Source organism: Centruroides vittatus, unplaced genomic scaffold (genome assembly GCF_030686945.1).
Source record: "Centruroides vittatus isolate TY-2023 unplaced genomic scaffold, ASM3068694v2 contig_10, whole genome shotgun sequence".
In the NCBI taxonomy this organism is placed as follows: Eukaryota; Metazoa; Arthropoda; class Arachnida; order Scorpiones; family Buthidae; genus Centruroides; species Centruroides vittatus.
This window is the reverse complement of record NW_027120658.1, coordinates 1,455,995-1,481,872: the sequence shown is the minus strand read 5'-3', so window position 1 is coordinate 1,481,872 and position 25,878 is coordinate 1,455,995. Positions and strand designations below refer to the sequence as shown.

Sequence of the window (25,878 nt, the reverse complement as noted above, 5' to 3'; positions counted from 1 at the left end):
TATAATAAATTAAATTTTTAAATATAATTTATATTTTTTATAAAATACACACCTGCTGGTCTCCTCCTCCTCTTCGCTGGAGATGAAATAGAAAAATTATATATTAATTATGAAATTATTTAATAACGTTTTAAACCAATTATAAAGATTATTATTTAAATTATTAATGTCACAGCCGTTTAAAAACGTTTAACATATAAACGCAATGGTGTATTTTATAATTATTTAATTTTTTTATATATCGATCTGTTAAAAAAAATAAAAGGAATTTAAAACTTTTTAAAACGCTTTTTTTAGAATTTTATGCTTAAATAGATACATAAAATACACCATAGACGTCGATTTTTTTAATATTTTTGAACAAAACGCATACGAAAATAGCAGTGCACAGTTTGAAAACATGCAAGAAAACAAAAAAATAATAATTTCAAATCCTTAAAATATCAAAAATAAAATAAATAAATAAATAAAAATATTGTTAAGGAGAAACTTCATATAATGCAAAAAGCTTCGGTAGTTAGTTAGTCAAAATAGTCAAAAAACATACTTTTTTGTAACATAATCTTCGAAAATAATGCGCGTAACACGATACTCGATAATAAAAATTTAAGGATTCAGACACGGGAAATCATGCTTAAACCAAGGATTTTCCTGTGCGGGAATATTTGGGATATATTCAAACACCATCTTTTATAAAAACTTACCGTCAATATTCATAAATAGTGCAAACATATATATGTATTTTTTTAATTGTATTTATATAATATACAATTTTAGCTGCATTGTAGTCATGCAGAGGGACAAGAACTTCGATTCACGACTTAGTATATAAAGATAACCCTTGTTCCAAGATTATCATGGTAAGTTTCCAAAGGGACAAACCAAAGGAACATGGAGGCTATATTTAGTTTGGTAAGGATTCGTGCACGTTATCTCCCACACCATACAAACTTACGATTTATGAAGTCGTTGGTCACTAAAGTGTGACTTTAAAGTCTACTGGTAAATTGTCTCAAAACTAAAGTTTGAGTCAGCTGTCAGTCGACTTCGTTATTTCTTTTTTCTCCTTTTTATTTCCTGACGATGGAGTTTAAAAGTTACCTTCAGTTTTAAAAAATCGTTTATATCGCGATTGTTTATTCTAAAATGTATCGGCTTATATTGTAAGAAAAAAAATTAATATATATATATTATTTTTCAAAATATACTATATTAATTAATTTTAAATGTTTATATATATTTTTCTTCCTTTACTTCTTATTTCAAATTAAACATTACAAAAAAAAATCTCAAAAATGTTTAAATAAAATTTGCAAATTTAATTAAAAATTGTAATTTTACATTTTAAAAAAGTAATCAGAAAAATGATAAACTTAAAAAATAAATTTAAAAATTTATATCTTAGGTAACTGTGATCAAAAAAAATTTCCACTGTACTTTTTTAAATCTTTAGTTATAATTAAATTGTTATAACAGTGCATAAACGGTTAAGAAATTTCAAAAATAAATAAATAAATGTATATATAAAAATTATTTATGACTTATTATTTCCAAAATAATTCTCAGAAATTGCTATTGTTAAAAAGGAAATATTTAGAGAATTTAAAAAGAAAAAAAAAATTGGTGGAAGTTGTTTCCTTATTTAAACCGGTAAGAGATATAGAGTGGTGTTGTCCTGCCTCAAACTACTTGCCAACCAATAGAAAATCGAGCAGTCCATTTCTAAACAAGGTTCCTTAGAATAAGAACCGATACTGAAAATAGATATACGAGCCAGACAACCCATTCAGATTACTCATCCTATTCGCATTTGCAAACAGGACCTTTCATCAAAACTTCTTCTTTTCCTCTTTTTTTTAGAAGCGAATGCATTATTCTACTTTTTGATACTTATTATGAGTTAAAAGTATTTTATGCTATAAAAATATTTTAAAAAACTTATATTTTGTTAAATATTAGCTTTAAAAATATACTAAAACGCTAAACGAGAATAATCTTGCATCCTAATTATTCTAATTTTAAGACTATTCTTTCGTCTAGTGTAATTTATCTATTCTTTGAAAATGTCAGGAAAGTTGCAGTTTAACTGATGTAAAGACGAGAGAATGGACTGTATTTTTGTGTGTTTTTTTATGTTAAAACAAATAAAAGTTAACTCTCTTACCTGTATTCTTCGTCAGACATGAAGGGCCTTGTGGGTTACCTAAGGAATCAACAACGAAAAAATTAAATTTTACATACACTCCGATTTTTTAAAAATTTTTAAGCGAAACTTACAACGAAAAAGAAAAAAAAATTAAGTTCGAATTCGGCAGAGGAAATCGGGTGGCGGAGGTACACTCGAACGGCTCCTCTGTCAAATGACCTACTTCTTTCCTGTTATATGCTAACCTCCCTCCCTTTCCAGTTGTCGCGATGTCGCTTCTGTATCTCACAACTGGCAATAATCCAATCCTATACACAACCTTTAAAGCACTACTAGTTGAAAGAATTGGTAAGACAAGCCAAACTTTCTATAGATTCTTACTTGTGTGATGTCAATAGAAAGAAATCAAATGCTAAGTTAACTATACTCCATTGAACCAAATGTGGAACCTTAACTAATAATCGCTTTCTTTCGTGGTCACAAGTATACATAAAATATTTTGCCACAATTATAAGCATAATTACATTATTTAACTCCCTTTTTATTATATATTAAGTTTGATTTTTTTGTTTTAATAGATGTGAAACAATTAAACTAAATAGTAAGCTATAGAAAATATTTAAATAAATTAAATTGAAATCTTATAAATTTTTTAGTATCTAAAGGAAAAGTATAAGTTTTAAATGATTTTTTAGTGAAAATATAATTTGCAAAAATAAAATATATCGTAGAACATTACCTATCGTACATTTTTGGATATGAGGGGGCGTTAGATAAGTAAACGTTACTTTGGATGGAGAGCAAATACTCTATATTTTGCGATATTATTTGCTAGGTATTAATAGTAATAGATTTTATATTATATATATATAACTAAATTTAAAATTAAGTTTAAAGTATTAAATATGTATATACGAATATTCAACTTTAATATTAAACAAGTGTATAAATTTCATTGTATATTCGTTTATAGGCTATAATGTCATTAACATACGAGATATAGACTTTTATAAAATCCATGTTTAGGTGTTAAAACTAATGAAAATTTAAGTATACATCGACGTTAAAAAAATTAAATATTAAACACCAAAAACGAGATTTACATGAAGAAATCTTAAAAGATCTTACAATTGATATGTATATATAAAATAAATAAATAAAATAATCTACTTTTATCTTCGAAATTATTTATTTATTTTATAAATGAACCGTTCGGGAATTTGGTGTATTCTTATCACCCGACCTTGAACAACATAAAATGTCTACTTATACTCCATCCGTTTCTAAATTGGATTGTATTCAACTCCAGATCGCAATCCATATTGAATTTTTTCCTCCTTACATTCAATTGTAATATATTCAAATATATGTTTAAGTTCTCTAAAAACAGATATAAGCTTTATAATACCTCGGTTCTTACATTGACTATAATAATAAATGATTTACTAAGCGAATATTTAACAAGTATTCATCACTCATTATTGTATGATAAATTTAATCAAAGTAGAACAATCTTTCGAGTGATTCGAATGGCTAACGATAAGTGTAGATGTCAAATTCATCAAACTGTAATCTTGGAAAGTATTAATCAGGCAAGTATCCAGGAATTTTATTATTTATTGAAGATTTTCAGTTGGAAAAATGTTCTGAGAAATATAGGCATTAGATTTAGCAAACATCATAAAATTTTAATTTGGATTCGCAGAAGTAATTTGTTATTTCTGATTATTTTTTTCCGATGAAATTAAATCTCTTAGAAGAATTTAAATCACCACACACCCTTATATCGATGCTACTTTTTATTTATTAATTATATATTTTTTTGTAGAATTAAATTTAATATAAAAATTTACATAAATATTTAATTTTAATTATGCTAATAACTAATACACTATTCACTGAATGAATATTTTAAAATGTCAAAGGTGTGAAATATTAAAAACCTTATTATAAATTCGCTCATAAAATTAAATTTAAATTTGTTCTTATGAATAAATTTTTTTTAGGAAATAAAATTTAAAAGATTTTAAATTATATATTTATATTAAAATAAGTCTATTCAGAAGCATTTTCAAAACTTAATATTCTTATAAAGAAAAGAAAATTTTGATTATAGTTCACAATTGTAATGGCTCTCGGACAATCAACAATTCGGACAAATGGACAATCAACAATTCGAATAGAAATATTTATTAAAATTCTCCCATCGAAGCTTCTAATTTTATATACGGCATTCTTAAATTAGCCTCTACTAAACGAAAATTATTCGAAGCAAATGTATTTAATTCATTAGATTTTCTTATTAAAAAAAGTGTTTTGGCATTTGTAACAATTTTCAAAGAATTTGTAATATTTCTAAGTTTAAAAACTTCTGCTCTACGTAAAATTATTGAAATAATAAATTCTCAATCATGTTATTGTTTCTTTAAACGTAAAAATTGTTATTTTATTATATTGATGTCTGTTGTATTATAGCAAGTGTTGCTTGTATGTATGTTTTCAAATTGTTTATATTGATATTTTATTACTGAGAGTAAGGAAATATCTATAAACTATTTCTTTATAAACATCCAACTCCGTGATAAATAATTCTGAAATGAACGGAAATTCGTTTTATCTTTAACAAGTCGACAAGTTCAAAACTAAAAACAAATTCTTCTTTATGAAATTACCTATGAAGTATTCATAGCGTATGATTTTTTAAATATAATTGCCAGATATGACAGTTTCTGTGCAATTTTTTCTGTAAAATATAAATAAATTATTAATTGTTAAGTATAGATGTATAATTTATAATATAAGTATAATTTAACAAATGTTATATGTATATTATTTACTCTTTACAGAGGAAGTTGCATAGAAAATAAATCTAATCTCGTGGTTTTTCCAATACATAAATTCATTTCACACGTTCAAGTATAATATTGATATTGGAAAATATAAGAAATTTCAAAATTCTATTCTAATCCTTACACTCTATACTTTTTTCGTCTTGTTTAATGTTGATATATAAATATTTACATCCAGTTTTAGTTTACTTCACTTTACTATATTTTAAAGTATTTAGGATTTTCTATTTGTACGTTTATATAATCATCATCATCATATTTAAGCGTGTAATATCGTACATTCATTCACTTAATGATTCTGTACAGTTGTATACAAGTTTATCGCTTCTAATAAATAGAACTAACGTTTAAATTTAGCCGGTTAGCATACAAATTTATGTATTATGTATGACACTCGCATTATACTAAAATAATGCAAATACTTTCCGTCGATGTTAATTAATTGTTAAACAATTTGAAAAATACAGTTATGAATACAAAATAAGATTTTAAAATGTATTTATTTATCCTTTTCCATTCTTTTTTTACAGCTTTGAATAAATGCATAAAAATATTATAAAATATTTTTATTTTATATTAGAGTAATTCAAATGCAAATGCGCTGGTATCAATTTAAAATTTTTCTAAGCATTATATGATTTCGTGAGTTTACGAGCGTATAGAATATATTTACAATTATCTATTTATAATAAGACAAATACGTTTTAACTAATTCAATTATTTTATATTAAACTTTATCTTCTGTTCGAGGATCAGTCAAAATATTTGGCTATGGATTGCGTGCATTGCGCTATGATTATATAATCTGAAACATTTTTTTAAACTAGAGATATTAAGGAATTAAAATTAAATATTTGAATTTATATAAAATTAAAAGTAATTTTAATAAATTAATGATTTTCTTCTTTACTAAGATGTGTGAAAGAAATATCTGCTCTCCATCACTTGACATCATTACAAGATATAAAATCCTATTCTTAATACTACATATACTATAATTACTTTTTCTAGTTTAAAAATAAAAATTTTTAGTTAATACTAAAAATTATTAAATAATTTAAAAAATTCCAGTACAATTGCGACAATGAAATTCTTATATTATTTTTAATAAGTAAAAAAACTTTTAGAATTTAACTTAGAGTAATTCTATGTTATATACACGATTCCATTTTAATAATTGTATTAATAAACAATATTTTTAATCTATTTTTATTTTATTATCTTAATAACAATATAAAATTAATAATTTCGTTTAAAAAATCTCGAATTTTTAAGATGGGAAGCAATAACCAAGTTTCAAATTAAAGAAAAATTTTAGTAATATTTTCCTACAAATTCTCAGTCTTTGTCGAAAGTTGATGCATTAATTGAGAATGAATTAATCTAATATACAAAAATTTCGAATTTCGAGAGGTTTGAAGCAATCGAAATTTGAAGCAGAATTTGATATTCACCACGAAAAAAGAAAAAAAAAGACTCTAATCTATCAACAGTTTGAATGCAAGAACTTCAAATAAATTCTAATTTTTTAAGCGTTCATTTAACCGCTTTTTTAAACGTTCATTTAACCGCTCTTAGTATTAATTGAAAGAATTAAATACTGACCTAGAGGTGTTTGAGTAGGAAATACCACGTATTCCTTCAACACCACTCAACACAGTGGGCCACACCAAGGTGAAATTGCGCTGTTACGGTACACCTTATACCACGGATTTATATTTAGTAAAATTTACAATTTACAAATGATTGTTTCAAAGACAATGATTGGATGAATTTGTGTCTTACTGCCCTATCCCGTTTCACATATTCGAAGCCATGTATAACAACTACCGACAATTGTCACTGGTGACACCTTATTTGGAATGAGTAGTAGAACGAGCTCTCTTCAGACGATACCGGCTTAATTCTCTTGTAAAATTCTTAAACACGTACACGCATTTAATAAAAATTAATTAATTTTAATTAAATATTAATTATCAATAAGTTATAACATACACTAAAGCGCGGTATATTTAATTTTAAGAGTAAAAATGTAATCCTTTCGCATCTAAGTAAGTTCACACTTCAAATTCTTGAAGATATTCGATTCCCGTTGCAAGTTGTTGAAAATATTGCAATAAAATAAATTTTATTCCATAATTATTTAAACTGTAACCGGATATTCTTTTAATGTGTCCTCTTAGAGTTTCAAAGATGAGAGATGCTACGATAGATTCTGTAGTAGTTTCTTAAGCCAAAATAAATATTATTCTTAAATATTTTCTGTTGTTTTTAAGCAAATTCTGAGGGGTAATAAATTTAGTCGAAAGTTGTAGTAGCGATAATTAATTTTTAGTTGTGTGTTTTTAATTAAATTCTGGATGTATTCCATTACTCTTCTCGAAATAATAACAAAAGCCATTATATTCAATTATTTTCACTTGAATTCAAAATAATCTCTTAATATTCTATGTAAGTTTGATAAAAATTTAGCATAAGATTTTATTCTTTTATACTTTTAATAAGTTTATATCGAACGGGCGAATATAAATTCAAAGTGTAACGCTGTAACGCTGTACATAGACTAATATACTACATCTATTTAAACACGACATTTAAAAATAAAATAATTCTAAAAAATCCAATAGGAAACTTTTAAAAAGTACAGAGTCTGCAGAAAACTAGGGCAAGACCTGTGTCTAAAAGACAAACAACTTTTAAATCTCTGGTTTCTCGTATTTCTTAACTGAAACAGTCGAGAAGCGAAACAGAATGGAAGTCATCCAAAACGAAGAATTATAAATAGATTCGGGTATTGTGTAAACCAATTCGCCCCCAAAAGTACTAGTGGATTGTTCTGGTGGGCCAGAAAGAGAATGGAAGGTCGTCCAAGACCGAATAACCAAGAAAAAAAAAAAAACTAGATTTGTTACAAAGATGTGTTTTCAAATATTCGTAGAATAAGATTTTCACATTTTAAAAATAAATGCGCGAAATTTCAAATTCTCTTTCACTTAACCTTACGAAATTAGTCCAGAAATTAAAGAAAAATCTATATAACGTATTAAAAAAGTTATTTTTATAATCAGTTATTTTAAAATTATTAAGTTTTTGTATTTTCGAATTTTTTTCTAATTAATAAAATTGTGAAAATCGATGAAGCAGCATATTGAAAAACGGAAATGAATTGCATCTTACAAATATAGCCCTCAGTCAACGACCTGTTCTTCACCGGAATAGTGATGATGTCAGAGAGAAAAATATATATATTCTTAAAGACTTTGTTCCTTATTTTGTTTTATATATTTATATTATACTTAAAATATTTAAAAATCTGATATTATATAATTATATACTTTCATTGAATATAGAAGGAATTTTAAATAGTTTTTTTTTATGGAGAGTGCAATTTTCGTTTTGATTTTTTTCGTTCTGTGTATGAAATATGAGAAAATATTTTCTTAAATTTTTTCATCGAAACTCATTTTTAATATGGTTATAATTTTTAAATAATTAGTAAACTTACAAAATAAATTAAAGTGTGGCGCAATATTAATTCGAATCATTAGTTTAAGTTTAGTAAATGTGAAAGTGAAACCTTGCATTTTACTTATTGGATCTCTTGATGATGCAATAATTGTTTGTTTCTATAAATATTTAAAAGCTTCGTATACATTGTATATGATAAAAAAAAAAAAAAGCTGTATACAAATTTATAATTTTATATAGGACTGCTTTAATTAATTAAAACAAACATAATGAAAAGATAAATTTATTTAATGTTCTATTTGTTTAAAATTTTAGGTTTATTTATACTATATACTGTAAAGCAGAAAATATAATAGTACATAATATTTATATAAATGCTAAGTTTAATATATATTAAATGCGCTATATTTAAATTACGTGCATATGTAACTAATAGAAATACTACGCTTAATATAGGCTAGTAATATAATTTGAATTAGCGTATGTATTATAATTAAATTTAAATTCCGAAAAATATATTTAATTCCACTTAAAATAGTAAATATACAGAAATAAAAGTCATACAATACTATTGGGTGTAAAACATATAAGATATTTATATATAAAGATATAATAAAGTATACGTAAATGCAGTATAAAATGTATTTACACGTTCAATATAATGAGGATTTTTATTAAATATATTTAAATAATTTTTCTGTTTTTTTTATTAAAATCTATATTTATTTATTTATTTACCTAAAATTAAGCTACGAGAAACGAAAATAATTTCTACTTTAAATTTACATTACCTACTAAAAATTCACACATTGGAACCTTAAATTCGATACTCGAAATTTTTGGCTTATCTCTCAAAACAAAATTCGAAATTCTTACATGAGTTTAAACGTGTAAAACTCGCTAAAAATGAATAATAAAACATATTATGCGGACTTTATTTTAGTTTCATTTTGATTAAAAAAAATAATGTTTACTTGTTCTTTCCTCTTATGAAAATAATTAAGATAGCATCTTATAAATGATGTTTAACATTAATGTTATACAATTAAGTTCTTTGTCAGTATTCACAGAATTTAGATTTGTGATTCATTTCGGACCAAATTATGATCCAAAAGAAGTATAATTAACGGACAGTTGTTCCTATGTGGGAAGTGTGGGTGAAAATTTTATTTTTGGGTTTAGCCACCCAAATATTTTGGCAGTAATCACTTTACACATTAACGTTTTTTATACGATTTAGCGTTAATTATAGATAACCTTAACTGGTTATACCTCCTTATATGTCTCATCAATGTTATTCTTTGTCCATTTTCGTCATATCCCAAGTTAATTCGAATCTTTATCTCTATTATACCGAACTTTAACTGTATGGAATCCGATTAAAGTCGAATTATGTTACAGTTATTTAATTTACAAACGTAATTAGAATTGTTAAATGTTTACAGCTTTAATTCTATTCTTGTTGTTGTACTCAAAAAAGTGACCTTACCATGTCCTGATCTTACAATCATTGTTGGCAGGTACGATTGTTTTAATACATCGAATTCCTTTAATGAAATTCAGCAAATTATTGTTTCAGGCCTAGGTAAAGTTAGAATATTTCTTTTTTATAAAAATTTTTTACAATAAAATTACAAACTGTAATGTTTTAAAAGATCCGATAAATAATTTAAATAATCGGGCAAAATAGCCTTGATTCCGTTGGCAAAAATAAGTCGAATAAACAACATTAAATAGCAAAAAACTTAACAGGTTTCACGTTTTACTTATTTTGCCTAGTTTTAAAAATGACAAATTTTGCCACTAAATAGTTATTTATCTTCTTTAAAAACGTCAGGTTAATAATTTCTTTAACATAAACTGGAAAAAAATTATCTTGTGCTTACGAACTAATTAATTAAAATCCATCATTAAGAAGAGAAACAAAAAACTTATATACCGACTCTGAATATAATCCAATACAGTTATTCTTTTTGGCAAAGTTTCCAAAAACTGTCGTCTTGGAATTTCAGCACAATTCACCACCTGTGTTCGAAAATGTCCTCCTCCTCAGTTTGAATTGGTTAAAATTATACCGCTTCGAATTGGAACACAAAAAATAACTCATTCAATTCTTTAAAAATTACTTTGTTTCCCGAATATTGCATCCCAAAGATATAATTAGATTATTGACGTCAAATGATTATCAACGAATGAAATTTGAATTTTTTAAAACTAAAACTGTGTCGCAGTTTGTAAACAACGGTACACGTGTTACTTTCTAATTTAACAAATACAAATTTAAAGGTGAAAGGCTTAAAAGATAATTTTTATTTTAACATAAATGAGTCTTTAGAACTTTGTTTTCTTCTAAACAAAATATTTACACGTGATAAGTATTAAATTAGGCTATTTTATAGGATAATTTTTACATTCCGTTTACTGTTAATTTAATATTATTGAATTTTTATGCATCAAAAGTCTATTATTTAATAAATCGAATTTTTCTGTAATGAAATTAATATATGCGGGACAAGTTAAATTGTATATTTAAGATAAATGTTGAATACACATAGATTTAAAAAACTTGTTTGGATGATTTTAACGTTTGATAGAATTGTCGCTCTTATAAAAATGTATTTTATGATAAGAAAGCAGCAAACAGAAAATTAAATTATATTATTTTCTACTTTAAATTCATTTTTTTTCATTTTCTTTTCGGTTATTTTCTAATTTGCTTACTTTCATCAAAAAATTTTTATCTGAGTGACTTTATCTGAATTATCGCTTATCTATTTTAAATTAACTCATTAAAAGATTAGCGAAATGTGAATTACAGATCTTTAACTCTCTGTTTAACTATTTCTCTGAAATTAAGTTACGTAGTGAGTAGAGTTAAGAAAGATTAAAATAACTGAAAGTAGATAGATAAAAACATCTCATTGACCTTATTCACTTAAAATTATGCTAGATATGGTGATAACAATGGCAACAGTAAATGAAATCTGTATTATTACTACGAGTTTCTAGAGAAATTCGTCTATTCGCAATAAGTCGAGCAACGCAGATACTTGACCCGAATTATTTCATTATTATTTTTGAGTGAAAAATACGAGAATTTAGACCAGATTTGGATCCAAATCTTTTACTACGAGATCATTCATACTAATATATATATATATATTTTTTTTACTTTAAGAAACCGAGATGTAAAAACCCGCTTTTGCTCTTTAATAATATTTATAGTTATTTTGTGTGCATAATTTGCATATTCGAAATTTTTAATGATAGTTTTTACTTTATTATAGGCTATTTTATTAATATCATAAATTATGTATAAAAATATCTCGTGTTTTATTCAAATTATACCACTCTCCTACAAATTCGTATACTTGAGTCATTATGAAATTCAAATAGAATTCGAAAAATACGTTTTATTATTATTTTGAATGAAGTATGCGCGTTGCATTTATGTTATTTATAATTATTACAGATAAATATCGTTTATTTTTCAAAACTATTAATAATTTCGTATCGCTTGATATGCTTGTTGCTTTTGACGAATGAAATCTGAGATACAATTGTAGGATTTTATTAATCGATTTAAAGCATCGTCTTCAAAGATGCTTTAGAACAGGGCTGTCCAACTGGCAGCCCGCGGGCCGTATACGGCCCGCCAAATTATTTTTACGGCCCGCGAGTACATTTTACTATGAATAAATTTATGTTACTAAATTATTATTATTAATATTAAAATTATTTTACTATGTGAAAATTACGGCCACAATGTTCTCATTAATATATTACGAATATTTTAAAGTTTTCTTTTTAGTATAAATAAAATATTTTTTTAATTAACATAAACTGACTATTCATTTATCAACCTTCTTGGCCCCCGAAATGTTTGGTGAAGAAAATATGGCCCGCGGGCTATGATAAGTTGGACAGCGCTGCTTTAGAACAATGGTCCTTAACCAGAAGTCCGTAGACTTGGAAACATAAACTAGATCGGCTTTAACATTAGAAGCAACAAATGTTTTCATACCACATTAGTTGTTGCACATCTCGAAAAATCGTTTACGCTCATTAGTACTTCGAAATTTTGTTATTTCGTGAAATTATTAATTAATAAAACAGTACATAAAGTCTATTACTGTAGCATATGTTTTTTTTTATTTTAATAAATGTATTTCCTTATAACTGATTTCTTTTGTAATTTTATTTTATGCATCTAAAACCATTATTCCGAGGAGTCCACGACCTTCATCTGACTACAAAAGAAATACACGAAACAAAATGGTTAAGAACTCTTGCTTTAGAACATAAAAAAATCAAAGGCAAACACAATAAACCGAAGTACACATTGCATAATTTTATGCGAAGTAAAAGAGCAGTTCTTTGTAAGAATATCCTAAGGAAATAAGAAGAATTTTGCAAGTTCACACTGGTCATCAAAAGACGAAGGCTTTTTTACAAACAACAAACAGGAAAAAACTAAAAGATTTTTGAAAGAATTATAAGAACATTCCTGCGATAAAAAACTGAGAATGATGGTATACTTTTGTGGAACAGAGCATTTAGCAACGAGATTTAGTTATTTATAGTAAATGGCATATTTTAGTCTAGTTATTGTGTCTGAAAAGTCAGGGACATTCGTTGATCGTGTCTTTTTGCACTTTTCGTTAGAAACTTCTTCAATTTTAGCAGCATTATGATCATACTAGAGCTTTTGAATATTTTAAAATATTTTAAATGATGTGGATACCTGTTCCTACATCGTAAATGCGACTTTGCATTGCAAAATGTATTGTTATTCGTGCTTTCTATTCAGTTTTAGTGATATAGGAAATTTGTTCAGTTGTTCTTATACAACCGAATAACTTATTCGACATTGTACTTTATTACAAAAATGCGTTTATTCTTTAATATTTGATTACAAATAGATTTATTATGGCGAGAATTAACGCACTTTGACTTCTATGACTTCATTCGATTTTGTTCTTTTTTTGACACAACGATACGTATGAGCGGTGAGGAGTGAAGGATTATATCAAAATTGAATTGTTCATGAAAAATTAAGAAAACTAGGATTTAATCCTAACTTTCTTAATTTTTTACATGGTCATTCAACTAACAAATAATTACACAGTATATATACACTAGACTGTAGCCCGCCAAAAAATGAAACAAGACAGAAGAAACAAAAAAATTGCATAATTTTAAGTAAAAATCAAACTTTATCGAACTATAAAATTTCTTTTTTCTAACTTTTTTCGTAAAGAATAAGGTTTCTTAATAACTTACCCATAGTTACCTGGAATTGACCAGAAATTAGATTTTTCTTTAAACGTTATCACTTAATTGTTGAATTTCTTAGATTATTCTAAAAGAAAAATGTAAATTCAAATCTAATTTCTGTAAAAATTCTCGTTCCATCACTAGTAAAACATTGTCCCGATAGATTCCTTTGGAACATTTCAAATAACATAATAACTATTAATTATAACTTTTGTGACAGGGGGGCCACTTTTGTATTTTTCAATCACATTAAATTTTTCATAAAAAGACATCCACCACAGACTTCTCTGGAGCCATCTAAATATTTCTTTATTTTTAAATGGATAAAGAGAAATTAGTTCGAATAATGATGTAGGTATAACTGAATTAATTATCCTGTGTTTACAGTTCTCTCGAAGTAATTTGAACATCACTTAAGCGAAACTGTGGAATAAACTTTTTTAATAAGCTCATACCTTGTATGCTAAAACAAGAGAAGAAATGAAATACGTCAATTTTAAGCTGGACCACAGCATCAGAAGTAATTTATTTTCTTAAATTTTCAATTCACTTGCATTCAAGTTATAAATTTAACAGTTCTTTTTCGCTCCTTGAACACTAAGAGGGTCTTTTATCGTATCCGTCGTGGGTTTGGCCGGGCCCACAATAGAGGGCAGCGGGCGACGAATGACGGGATCCGACATATCCGAGTCCGACCACCCTTAAAAAGTTTCTGGGGTAACTCTCCCGGGTCCCCCAGAGCGGTAGACTGACGCTTTGCATCGAAAATTTATGAAATTTTAAGAATAATCTCATTTTTTTATTTCTTTTTAACCATTAGTTTTTCACGAGAATAAGATAGATTTAATTTTAGATAACTCTTCGTAATAAAAATTTTGTATAAATTTAAATTAATAATTTAGGATTGAATTTTGAATTAAAATTCATTTGCTCGATATTTTCAATAAATATATTTTAATATGTCAGAAAAAATCCGGTATTCGTCTTCAACAAAGCAATTTTAATCCTCAATCAGCAAAATTAAATTATTAATCGAACGTTCTCGGCTATTTACGCGGCCACCTTCGGGATCCGACGGAAATGGAATGGAGCGTGGCACGGAATACATAAAATTTAAATTAAAATTAAGAATAAATACCGCGTAATGTGAACCGCAAACAAAGTAAAAATAATAAAGTAACAAAATATACTTGTAATATAGGTACTAATTTAAGTGTCTGATTTAGTATAACACTCAAAATGTATTTCCGGGCCGATGAAAGCTTTTTTGCATCCTTGTGGTTTAAACATAGATTGTACTTGGCGTATTTAAATGTTGTTAACTTTTGAAAAGTTTTTCAGTTGTGTAGACTTTAGCGGATTTGAGGAGCTTTTCCATCGTCAAAATGTTCGCACGTCGCTTTGTTTGTTTGTACATGACAGCGCGACATGTGACTGATTTCCCAAGAGTGATTTTACATGGGAAACTGACTCCTATTTGTGTTACAAACGTGAATAAAACCCGGAAAATACGTTGGCCAGGCGCTAGGCAACGACCTCTGTTCGGTGGTTTCATCCACTTGGCCACTGATGGGCACCGCACATCTTGCCCATCTGTGTTCCTTGTATTCTAGTATTTCTTGAGGGGTACGGGAAAGTTGCGAGAAATGTAGCTGATACATTTGCTTACGTGAATCTCTTAACCTAATGTGAATGATACCTCATAAATACCAAGGGAAATGTTTCTATCAACGGGAGGTATTATTTTACGTCTAAGGCTGCCGAGTCTAAATATTTAGCACGTTTTCGCGAAATTCGATTGGTTAGCCGATTACCGTTTCGTATTCTGCCACGAATTGCTACGTTAGAGTTAACATTAGAAAAAATCTGGATATTTGGAATTATTTTCTCCTGCAGTCGGAGTTAAACGATTATTTTCTGTCGCAAAACATCAATTTCCATCTATCCGACTAATGAAATTGAGCCATTCCGTACCATCCGAGTACCACATTCTTAGAGAGCACGAAACATTCATTTGGGGTTCCGAGCGTAAATCTTCAATCCGGATGCAAATATTAACCGAATGATTTTATTGAGAGCTAATTACAAACTTTGAGAAAATAGGAAAAATCTATTTTTAAATATTTAGTAATAGCAATTAAGATCGGAATTTATTTTAAAAGATTAATTCCAAATTAATCCCTGAAAAATGTATATTCTTGCTGTTAAACTATGCAGACAGACAAGTTTCTACATATATGATTGCCGTATAGCTAGAAACAAAATACAATCATACGCTTATAAATAGTATATGGAGAATTTCACACATAAAAACATACATTTTTATTTCGTTTATTGTACAAAATTCGTTTATTCTTTATGGTCGATTTTTCGTATTTGGATTTATTCGGAAGAATTACTTGGTAACCTTAAACAACTTGCACTTTCGGACAGAATGCTCCATTCCTTCTAAATCGCCTTCGTGTGTTTTCGGCAGAAATTTCGAGCTATAGTGCATTAGCGCTTTCGGCCAGTTTCGGTTTCGATAATAGTAAAATAATTTGTGAAAATTAATTTTTATTGTCGGTTTACATTTAATCTATAATTTTAACGTTTTAAATAATGTTTTATTTTCATTAATTAATAAAAATACTCTGATGCTGATTTCAAATTAATCTAAAGAAAAACGTGGTATATTGACCCACGTTATGTTTCGTATAATTAAATATGAATGCGTGATCGTGCGTATCAGTGTGTATTAATATTCGTCGTTTGTTAAAGATTAGACTAAGCAAGTAACTGTGCGAGACGCGAGACTTATTATTGCCTTACTTATGCCTACAATGTCATTCTAAGGGAGACATTGCAGCCATAGGTTTCTCAATCATTCGTAAAAATAGTAAAAAAAAAAAAAAAAAGAATTATCTTTGAAATTGCAGAAAACCTAGAGTTAGTCTTAATTATAGTTGTCGTCGTCGTCGTCGTCGTCAAGTGGAACCTATTAAAAAATATGAAATCTCAATATCGATGTTCTCGTGCTGAGCATATCATCCTTATGTGTTTTCTATTATTTTAAACGATATTAAAGAAATAAACAGATATTGTATTGAATGATTTGCTTTTTAGATAAATTATGCTTTTAATGTATATAAGTTAAAAAATATCCAATTTAGTATTTAAGATAGACTGTCGCCATCTTTTCGAAGTGAAATACGATTTGAAAATTACTAACAGAAATCAAGAGAGACGTTATTCGTATTGCAATTATTTTAAGTATTTAATCTTAAAATTGTAACGCCATGTTGAAATCTTTTCCAACACAACAACAACAAAATTCTTACTTTTTTCATTGAGATTATGAATATTAATTACGTTGTTAAAGTATATTTTAATGCAGTCGATGATACAAAAGTTTAGAACAAATCGTGTTAGTACGTATAACGACTAATCAAAGCCATGAGCATAATCATCATCAGAGTAGACTTAAGTATTACTTTGAAATCATCAATAATTAAGTTTGAATTAAATTAAAATATAATTAAATATAATGGACGAATTAAATATTGATACAAAAACTTGAAAACTATTCTGTATTTAACACCAAATGAAAGTTTTAATTATATCTTTAGTGCGAAAGGAATCCAGTTTGCTTTGGATTCAACTAGATGGCATTGCATTTACATCAGTTGAACTTGTTAGTCTTGAGTTTAACAAGAAGCATGTTATATTGAATGAGAAAATCTGTAAATAAAAAGATACGTGGTATAACCTAACACGAAAAAACCTCCTAACGATTAAATAAAACGAATTAAATATTGAAGGGTATTTTTGATTTTACTGATAAAAGCAAAGCAAATAAACCGATGTAAATTCGGTAAAAAATGTTTTAATACGATAATTATAAAAAAAATACGTTTAAGAAATAAAAAAGAGAATTCTAAAATGTCATGTGTAAGATTTTAAAAAATAAGAAAAAAATATAAACAATCTGAATATAATTTATAAAATTTAATTAGAAGTTAAATAGATAATGATGTTAAATACTTTATTATTATTATTATTAAGGAATTTTAATTAAGAACTTACTAAAATATACAAATTAAACAATTTCAAATTATTATTTTTTATTTATAAATATTTATTTAAATTTATTAAATAAATTTATAAAATTGTTATTGTCGATTTGAAAATTAATACCCTATGTATTCTACATTTATCTGTGTAAGAAAATATTCATTTTTTTTTCTATTTAATAAATATTTAAAAATATATTTAAATTGGTTATTTTAGTGTAAATGTCCATATTAAATATCAATTTTTATTTAATATTATTTGAAAATTTTTACTTATAATTAAATTCCACAAGTTTATCTCAAAAATTAATATTCATTATTTTTTTGAAAATTTTAAATTAAAAAGTAAACAAAAATACTTTTTTTTCTTTTTGCTTAATGATCCTGAAAATTGGCAGAAGTAAACTCAATAAAATATTTTTATATTCAAAAAATTAAATTTATGCTTATTAACTACCGAATTTTGAATAAACTCATTAAATAATAACTTTAATTAAATTTTTATTTAAAAATAAATTATTAAATTGATTTAAAACGAAATAAAAGAAATAATTAAATTATTTATAACAATTTAATGAAAATATTTTGTTATATATATATATATATTTGCGAAAAGGAACATAATATGCTTTTAAATAAAAATAATTAATTAAAAGAAATTAAATAAAACGGAAATTATTTATTTTAAAATTTTTCTTTTAATTAACATTTGAAAAATAATTAAAAACTTTATATACAGCGCATTATATATGAACACAGTACTAATTTAAATATGTTAAAGGGCATAATTTATTTTCCGAAACAAATAAAAGTTGTACACAAGACGTGATTCGAATCCAGATCGTTTACATAGCTGATTATATTTCTTGGGTGACCATCAATAGAGATCAAACGTGACAATATTCCCAAGACAATGTTATAAAATTTCGTTTTGACGCCGATTTTCTTTTTTTTTAACTTTTATACAATGACTAGAAACAAAAAAAGAAGAAGAAACAAACGATATAACGTATATCATGTGACATACATGATCTGGAAATATTTTTATTAAAAGGTTCTTGATTCTAAATCCTGTTGCTTATTCTTTCTTGCCTTCTTTGCCACCCAATGCCCATTCTGGCTTAGCCTGTACTCGAAAGAAAAAAGGTTTGGTATATTGATTTAATTGGCTGTATTTAAGAGAAATCCTTCCAGAAACTTTCTGTTTTAATGATGACCAGAATTCTTTAAATGGAGTGTTAATTAATTAATTAATTAAATTTTTTTTTAAATAATTAAATTTTTGAATAGATATATATATTTTTTCTCGGTTAACTTTTATGAAATAGTAAAAATAATGCCTTACTTGACCTGTTACTTGAAATTATGTAGTTGTACGTATGTTTTGTATCTAAGCATTACTTTCTAAATTAAATTGAATTATTTCTTAAATGTGTGTGATTTATATTATTAAATATTGAAATTTTCTTCTAAATATATTCACAGCGGCCATCTTATTCTCAGAAAAAAGTTTCTGGATTTCATTTTTTTTCTTAAAATATACAAAATATTTTGCAAAACAAAAATTGGCAAAATATATCAAAAAAACACAAAGTCCAACACATAAAAATTGCTAAAGCTTTTAAAATAAGTAAATAGCAAAATGCAAAAATTCACACAAAAAAAAACAAACAAAAATGAATGAAATCCATCTGTTGAAGAAAGAAATCCTGTAAAAAGAATCAAAAATCAAATTTTAAAAAATATTTTGAATAAAAAGATTTAATCAAAGCAGAAACATTGTCATTTGTTTGTAATAATGAATGTGTGTACTGTAAATTTCGCCAATACATTTTGTGAGTTTAGTGTTTGTTTAATGCGTTTTCCTAAGAGAGTAATTAAAGACAATTGGTTTTATAATTTAATAATAATTTATGCTTAAAATTTTTAAATGATTAAAGTGTTTCCTGGTACAGATAAAAAATTTTTAAATTTCAAACATTTCCTTGTAATTGAAGTTGGTGAATTTCAGTACACCTGTACTTTATCCTAAGGAATTTTTAATGAAAATAAATAATAACTAAGGGACACGAATTTATTTTTATTAGGTTATTATGAAAGGATGTTACAAATCAATATTTTCTAATATGATCTAGAACATCCGTCGTTCTCAAAATCATACAAATAGAATGCTGAAAAATAATATTTTGAAGTATTTTTAGAATATTGTAATAAACAAATTTTATTTTTTCACTGTCCATAAATCAGAAAAACGTGTTTTTTTATGTTTTGTGTATTTGTGTGACATTTTATCAACAAGTATACAACGAACAACGTCTTTAGTTACAACAATCACCAATATAGGAAGAGCATGGGTAGCTCTGTAGAGACTTCATTTGGCCCATTGTGGTTTCTCCTCCTTTTTCGTCTGTGAAGAAGAGAACACGAAGACCAGACAAAGTTAATGGATTAAGAACAATTTATCACAAACAATGCCACAAGTAAACATAGCGGGTTTAAAATATTAAATATGCAATGGCATTATAGCATTGATATGTATATACATTAAAAAATAAAATTCCGTAATGATAAAAATAATACGAACATACCTCTTTAGCATCGTCATCCACTGTGAATTTCTTAGCAGTGGATTGTTTCAGGTTAGCTCTGAAGTCAACAGCTAATTTCTTAGTGAAGGCCATAAGCTTGTTGGTATCGAATCTGGAAAATAGATCAATTTTAATATATTGTGTCTTTATTAAAGCATTTTCGCGAAGTAAACAATCGGTAAAAGTCTTACTTGGAAACTTTTTTCAGAGGCGGTTTCACGCTAGAATAAAAGCAAACCCGTTTAATTTTATTTTTAAAAATATTAAAATATTTATAAATTATCGATACTTAATAAATATACTACGTACAATTTTCCACGAAGATCGTTCACTGCGATAGTCAATTCGCTGATCTGGAAAATTGAGATTTTTATTAATAATTATATATTTAAGTTCCGATTTTAAATGTGTTTATATTTAATTAAATACCTGTTTTTTTTTTTATTTTAACTACATTAAGAGTAAAATTTAATTAATAAAAGTATAAATTTTAATTTAATTTTTTACGAATATTACTCTTATGTATATTTACATTAAATATAAGAGTGTCTTTTAAGATATATTCTATATTATAGAAATAAAAAAAAGTTTTAGTAAGCAAACAGCAAGCAAAATAAAAAACAAAAAAAAATATAAAAGTATTACTCTTTGAAAAAACAAAATTCAGTAAATATGAAGTTCAAAAGTTTCTTCTTCAGCCGAATACATTTTATTTTGCTGAGGAAATTAAAATGTATTCAGTTTGTAAATACCATTCCAATTATTTTATTGAATAGACCAACTGAATATATTTCCGGAGACATTGGAAGGCTTTTACAAATAAATTGAACACGTTCGAACTGACCTGATAATCCTTTCTCTTAACTTCGAATTCTGAATCATATTTTTCACTTTCTAATTTATAAATGCGGTCATGATATTCTTTGCAGATAGCTTGTAGCTCAGCTAAGTAAAAATTAACACATTACAGCTACAACAAAATAAATAAGCAAAGCAAACATAAAAAGCAAAGCTTAAACTAAAAACAGAACTTAAAGTAAATGATAAATATAGCAGCGAAACACTAACTGAATTAGCAAAATAAAAAAAGCAAATAAAAGCGTATCAAAAGCAAAAATAAAAATTATTCAAAAGCAGCTCCTGTTTTGTTTAAAAAAAAATCATGAAAAAAACAAAATCAGCAAAAGCATTATGGCCGAAATAAAAATTATATTCTGTGCCAAAATTTCAGCAAAAGAAAATGAAAAAAAACAAAGCCAAAGCCAAAAGCCAACGTTTAGCCAAAGCGGTGCTAAACGCTTGTGGTTTTTTCCTCGTTCCTCTTTAAAATTACTCGTACCATATGATCCTTTTGTCGCACTTCGTATTCCAAGTCATATTTGGCATTCTCAAGACTAGAAATTCGGGCATGGTACTCCTTACAGATTGCTTGAAGTGTGGCTGAAGGCGACATCATAAAAATTACATAAAATGTGTTTAACAAAATGTATATTTAATATTCAAAATTAAAAAAAAAATTATATGCAAATACCCAAAATTCGAGTAGGTAAAATTTATCGTGTGCGGCATTAATGATATGCACTCTGAGTTACTGAAATATATTAAATTTAGGGGAAAAAAAATATGTCTAAATAATCTAGGATCAAAAATTAATTTAAAACTAAAGTCGAATAACTGTCAAATTTTAAAATGGTCTTAATTAAAAAACTATACTGTCGATATTTAGGATGTCAAAAATATATTCTTTTTAACTTTTAAAATATATTTTACTATTATATGATGATAAAATAAGCATTAATCTCCATCTTAATCTTTGTTTCACTTTAATTTGAATTTATTAAATTAAAAAGAAATTAATAAATAATTATGATTTCTTTTAGCACATCAAAATTTTAAACAGATTTAAATGCTGTGAAATTTATTTTTGATCCATTATCTCAAATTATAAATCTTCATTAAATTTTTTACTTAATTTAATAAGAGTAAAAAATTTTCTTTATATGAAATATATTTCGTGTAAGTTGGATTTTAAAGTATATATATTAAAATTTAATTTTACATAATAATTTAACAATTACATTGTAAACTATTATAAGACCCGAAAGAAGATTTTATAGTAGAAAAAATAATATATGTATTAAAAACAACAAAATAGATTTTGTAAATCTTAAAATAAACAGAACAAAATGGAGTTTTATAAATTACATATAATATATAGTTTATAATAATTTTACCTTCATTAACGCCTTCCAAGGGTTTGGGAGGTCCGCATCTTTCGTTGATAACTTTCCTTCTTTCTTCTGCTTTTCTTTCTTGTTCTTTCTTCAATTCTTCAGCTGCTTTAGCCCTGAGCAATTTCTAATGTAGATACAATAATTCCAATTTATTTTTCTTGATTTATTTATATAATTTTCATGACGTAATTCCTTTTCTTACCCTCAATTTCTTCTTACGCTCAGGGGTCATAAAACCCTTCTTGGCCTTCTTGGATTTGGCAGCTTCCTCTAGCCTTTTTCGTACCTCGGCCTTCTTCCTCTCTCTTTCCTCCTGCTTCTTTCTTGCCTCCTGAAATCAATCGTTTGGATGTGTAAAAATACTATTTTGACAATATTACAAATAATTTATTTTATTTCGTAGTTGAATTATTTTTAATTAATTTAATTACATCAAATATTCCTTACCTCACTGTTTCCGTAGAAAATTGTCATTTTGAAAAAAAGGAAGAAAAAGATATTTAATTAATCAATTTGATTAATTTTTTTTCATTAAATTTAAACAAAGAATTAGTTTTGTAGAACAGTACTTACTCTGCCATGTTGACGGTTTTAGTTATCGGGTTTCAAGATAACCTAATAAAAATAATTACAATTTAATTAAATCGAATGGATAATTATGTTAATAAAATTTATACTTAATTTAATAATAATAATTTTATCATGAGAAAATATATAAATCTAAATAAATCATTTTTAACGAAAAATTCGGTATCTTGTATGTGTTTTTAAAATTATTAAATGCATTTTTTATATTAAAAAATCATATTGTAGCACATGTACAGGAACAATAAAGACACAATACACCATTCATCAGTAAAGAAAGAAATCTTTTTTTGTACGTGTGTGTAAGAACAAAGCTGCTTTTACGTAGTGATTGCGTAAAAGTTCTGTCATACTCCGAATCAATTACCTGATCAGATTTATGAATGAAGTATCAAAAGTGGTAAAAGAAGATTAAATTACACTTTCTAGTACTGTAAATTCAAAAATTTGATATTCAATTGACGTTATATGTGAAGGAGGAAGTACTAAACGTTGTATTATTAAGCTCGAGATTTGTTTTCTTAATATTCGACTTTCGATACGAATCTTTTTATTGAAATTCGAATTGGATATTTTCTAAATTTTTTAAACAATAAATAAATAAAAACTCTAGATGTATAAAATTAATTTTTGGAGAGGTTTTAACGGTTTAGAAATATAAAAAAAATTATTTCCGGATATTCCCTCTTCGAATAGTTTTGGAAACTGTGCAATTTTGGTTTCAAAATCTTCTTTCTCCCTCTCTTAGACGAACTCCTCGTCTTTCGAATGACGTCATGTAGTGATCCAAATTTAACGATACTAAAATTAGTTTCGCGCCATCTGTGTCACAAAACTCAACGTTACAGGCAGTATAAGGAAGTTGCATGAAAGTGTATAAAGGAGCTGTTTCACTTTCCATCGTCTCACGTTCATAGAAATTTCTATTTTTTTAATATTTTCTATGAAACTTTGGCTTCAAATTCTCTACTATATATATATATATTATATAATCTAGAATTGAAATTTGTTTAATTAATTTGTTTTTCTAATAAATTTAAGTCGATGGAGATAAAATTCTAGATAATATATATATATATGAAACTTTGATTTGTTTACGTCTTGAAGATGGTGGGTTTTGGCGCATATTTTGTTGGCATTATTTAAGCATTGTCGTTATAAGTATAGGCAAAAATCCAAACTAATTAGTGATCTAAATTTAATCACCTAAAGTTCGTACGTATAAAGATTAAATAACCAATTTAGAGTTCTTTTACATTATTTTACTAACTAATTTATATAGTATTAGATGATTTCGTCCATATATATAAGGAAAGAAAGGCAGAAAATGTAATTATTTTTTATTTTTATAGTAGGCTATTTCACTCTTTCGTATACTGTATAAGTTTCTATACACAATTTTAAATGAAAAAAAAAGATAGACGATTATTAAAAGTACTCCCTATACATTTAACATTCATAGCTTTTTTTGGGGAATAAAGTAAAATAAACGACATTTTCATTACTTAATAGTAATTAATACTCCAAATTTTATATTTTTATTTCTAGTTTATTATATTAAATATATTTCTAACAATTTCTTCATCAAGTATAATGCCTACGAATAATTTTATATCAATTATTTATTCTGCAACATGGGTGAAAAGTTTCTGAATGCATTTTAAAGAAAGTTTCTTGAAAGTATGAGATATTAATTTAATTAATTATTAAATATAATTTTAAAAAAGCAAAAAAATTTGCTAAGTTAGGCAAGAAAAGCGGAAAATATTTTAAAGTTTGAAATGAAAACTTTTTGCAGCGTATCAAATTTTTAAAGAATTTCAGCTGACGATAGCAAATTAAAGAAAAATTAAAGTAATTTATTTTTTAAAAAACTGAAGTGTTCTTCGCGTCGGCGCTTTAAAAAATTAATAATAAAATGAAAAAAACATTTTGTGAAAATAATCGAGTGTTTAATTAAAAATATTATAAAATCATTTAAAAATTTAACGTGCAAAGATGCTCTGACCCAGTAACACAATAGCAGCCATCATCCCGTCCAAATAGGGAATCTCTAGTACGTTGACGTGGCAAGCTTTGATTAGCAGATCGACTGAGAGCTCATCTTTTGCAGTCCCTGACATAAAACTCCACAGATAAAAATATCTACGAGAATAAACCTTTCTCCTCCGAAGTAAAAATTTAAAGAACCAAACTTTTAAAGCTTCAAAATACAAAATGAGACAAAACTTAATTACAAAATCCTATTTAAAATCTCGACAATAAATAGTTTTGCATATAAAAAATAATAATAATAATATAAATTTTGTATATTAAGAAATTTAAATTATATTATTTTAAATTAATTTCCTTCGTCTTGTTTATTTCCAAATTTTTAAAAAATCGAATGCTTTTTTACTGTCGATTTTCGAGGGAGAATCTTCTTGGAAAACTGTCTATCAACCTACGGATAATTTATAAATAGTGTAAAGTTAGTATAATGTTTAACAGTTACCTGAAGAGCAGAAGGAATGAGCTGCCTTGTCGAAATCAGTCGGAAACCTGCAGTGTTAAAACTGTTAACCCAAGTAGGCTTTCAGTTCGTCAACTTAACTTGTTCGTAAAAGTAAAAATGATTGGGTGTAACTATCTAGTCTATAGCCAATGAGATGATGTTTTTATAAAATTGCACGTACATTT

General features: G+C 26.2%; 1 protein-coding gene and 1 long non-coding RNA gene across 4 annotated transcripts; both read right to left on the bottom strand.

Annotated features, from left to right (window-relative positions):
* Window positions 1-34: 34 nt before the first annotated feature.
* Window positions 35-6,718, bottom strand: LOC136973663 (uncharacterized). The gene is made up of 4 exons (XR_010880536.1): window positions 6,601-6,718; window positions 2,165-2,203; window positions 956-1,077; window positions 35-76 (listed from the first exon to the last, which is right to left on the bottom strand). It is a non-coding gene; the product is annotated as an uncharacterized lncRNA (long non-coding RNA).
* An 11,845-nt stretch (window positions 6,719-18,563) lies between these two features.
* Window positions 18,564-25,849, bottom strand: wupA (wings up A). 3 transcript variants are annotated; one of them, XM_067267950.1, is made up of 9 exons: window positions 25,694-25,849; window positions 23,184-23,229; window positions 22,817-22,945; window positions 22,615-22,738; window positions 21,720-21,820; window positions 20,690-20,733; window positions 20,572-20,601; window positions 20,381-20,492; window positions 18,564-18,918 (listed from the first exon to the last, which is right to left on the bottom strand). In XM_067267950.1, exons 3-9 carry the CDS (start codon window positions 22,844-22,846, stop codon window positions 18,871-18,873), a joined length of 489 nt encoding a protein of 162 aa, XP_067124051.1. In that variant the 5' UTR covers window positions 22,847-22,945; window positions 23,184-23,229; window positions 25,694-25,849; the 3' UTR covers window positions 18,564-18,870. The 3 variants fall into 3 exon arrangements, with proteins under 3 accessions (XP_067124051.1, XP_067124130.1, XP_067124192.1); XM_067268029.1 differs by lacking the exon at window positions 21,720-21,820 and adding an exon at window positions 21,225-21,325; XM_067268091.1 differs by lacking the exon at window positions 18,564-18,918 and adding an exon at window positions 19,853-20,199 and having other exon boundaries at window positions 25,694-25,848.
* Window positions 25,850-25,878: the final 29 nt, after the last annotated feature.

Bases quoted from the DNA above. Each gene is read 5' to 3' on its own strand.
- wupA (XM_067267950.1), bottom strand. From the start codon at position 22,846: ATGACCCCTGAGCGTAAGAAGAAATTGAGG. The intron at 20,734-21,719 runs GTACGAGTAATT...TCAATTTTCCAG, and splicing joins TGCGACAAAAGGATCATATG to ATCAGCGAATTGACTATCGC. The intron at 18,919-20,380 runs GTATGTTCGTAT...TTTCGAGTACAG, and splicing joins TGGATGACGATGCTAAAGAG to GCTAAGCCAGAATGGGCATT.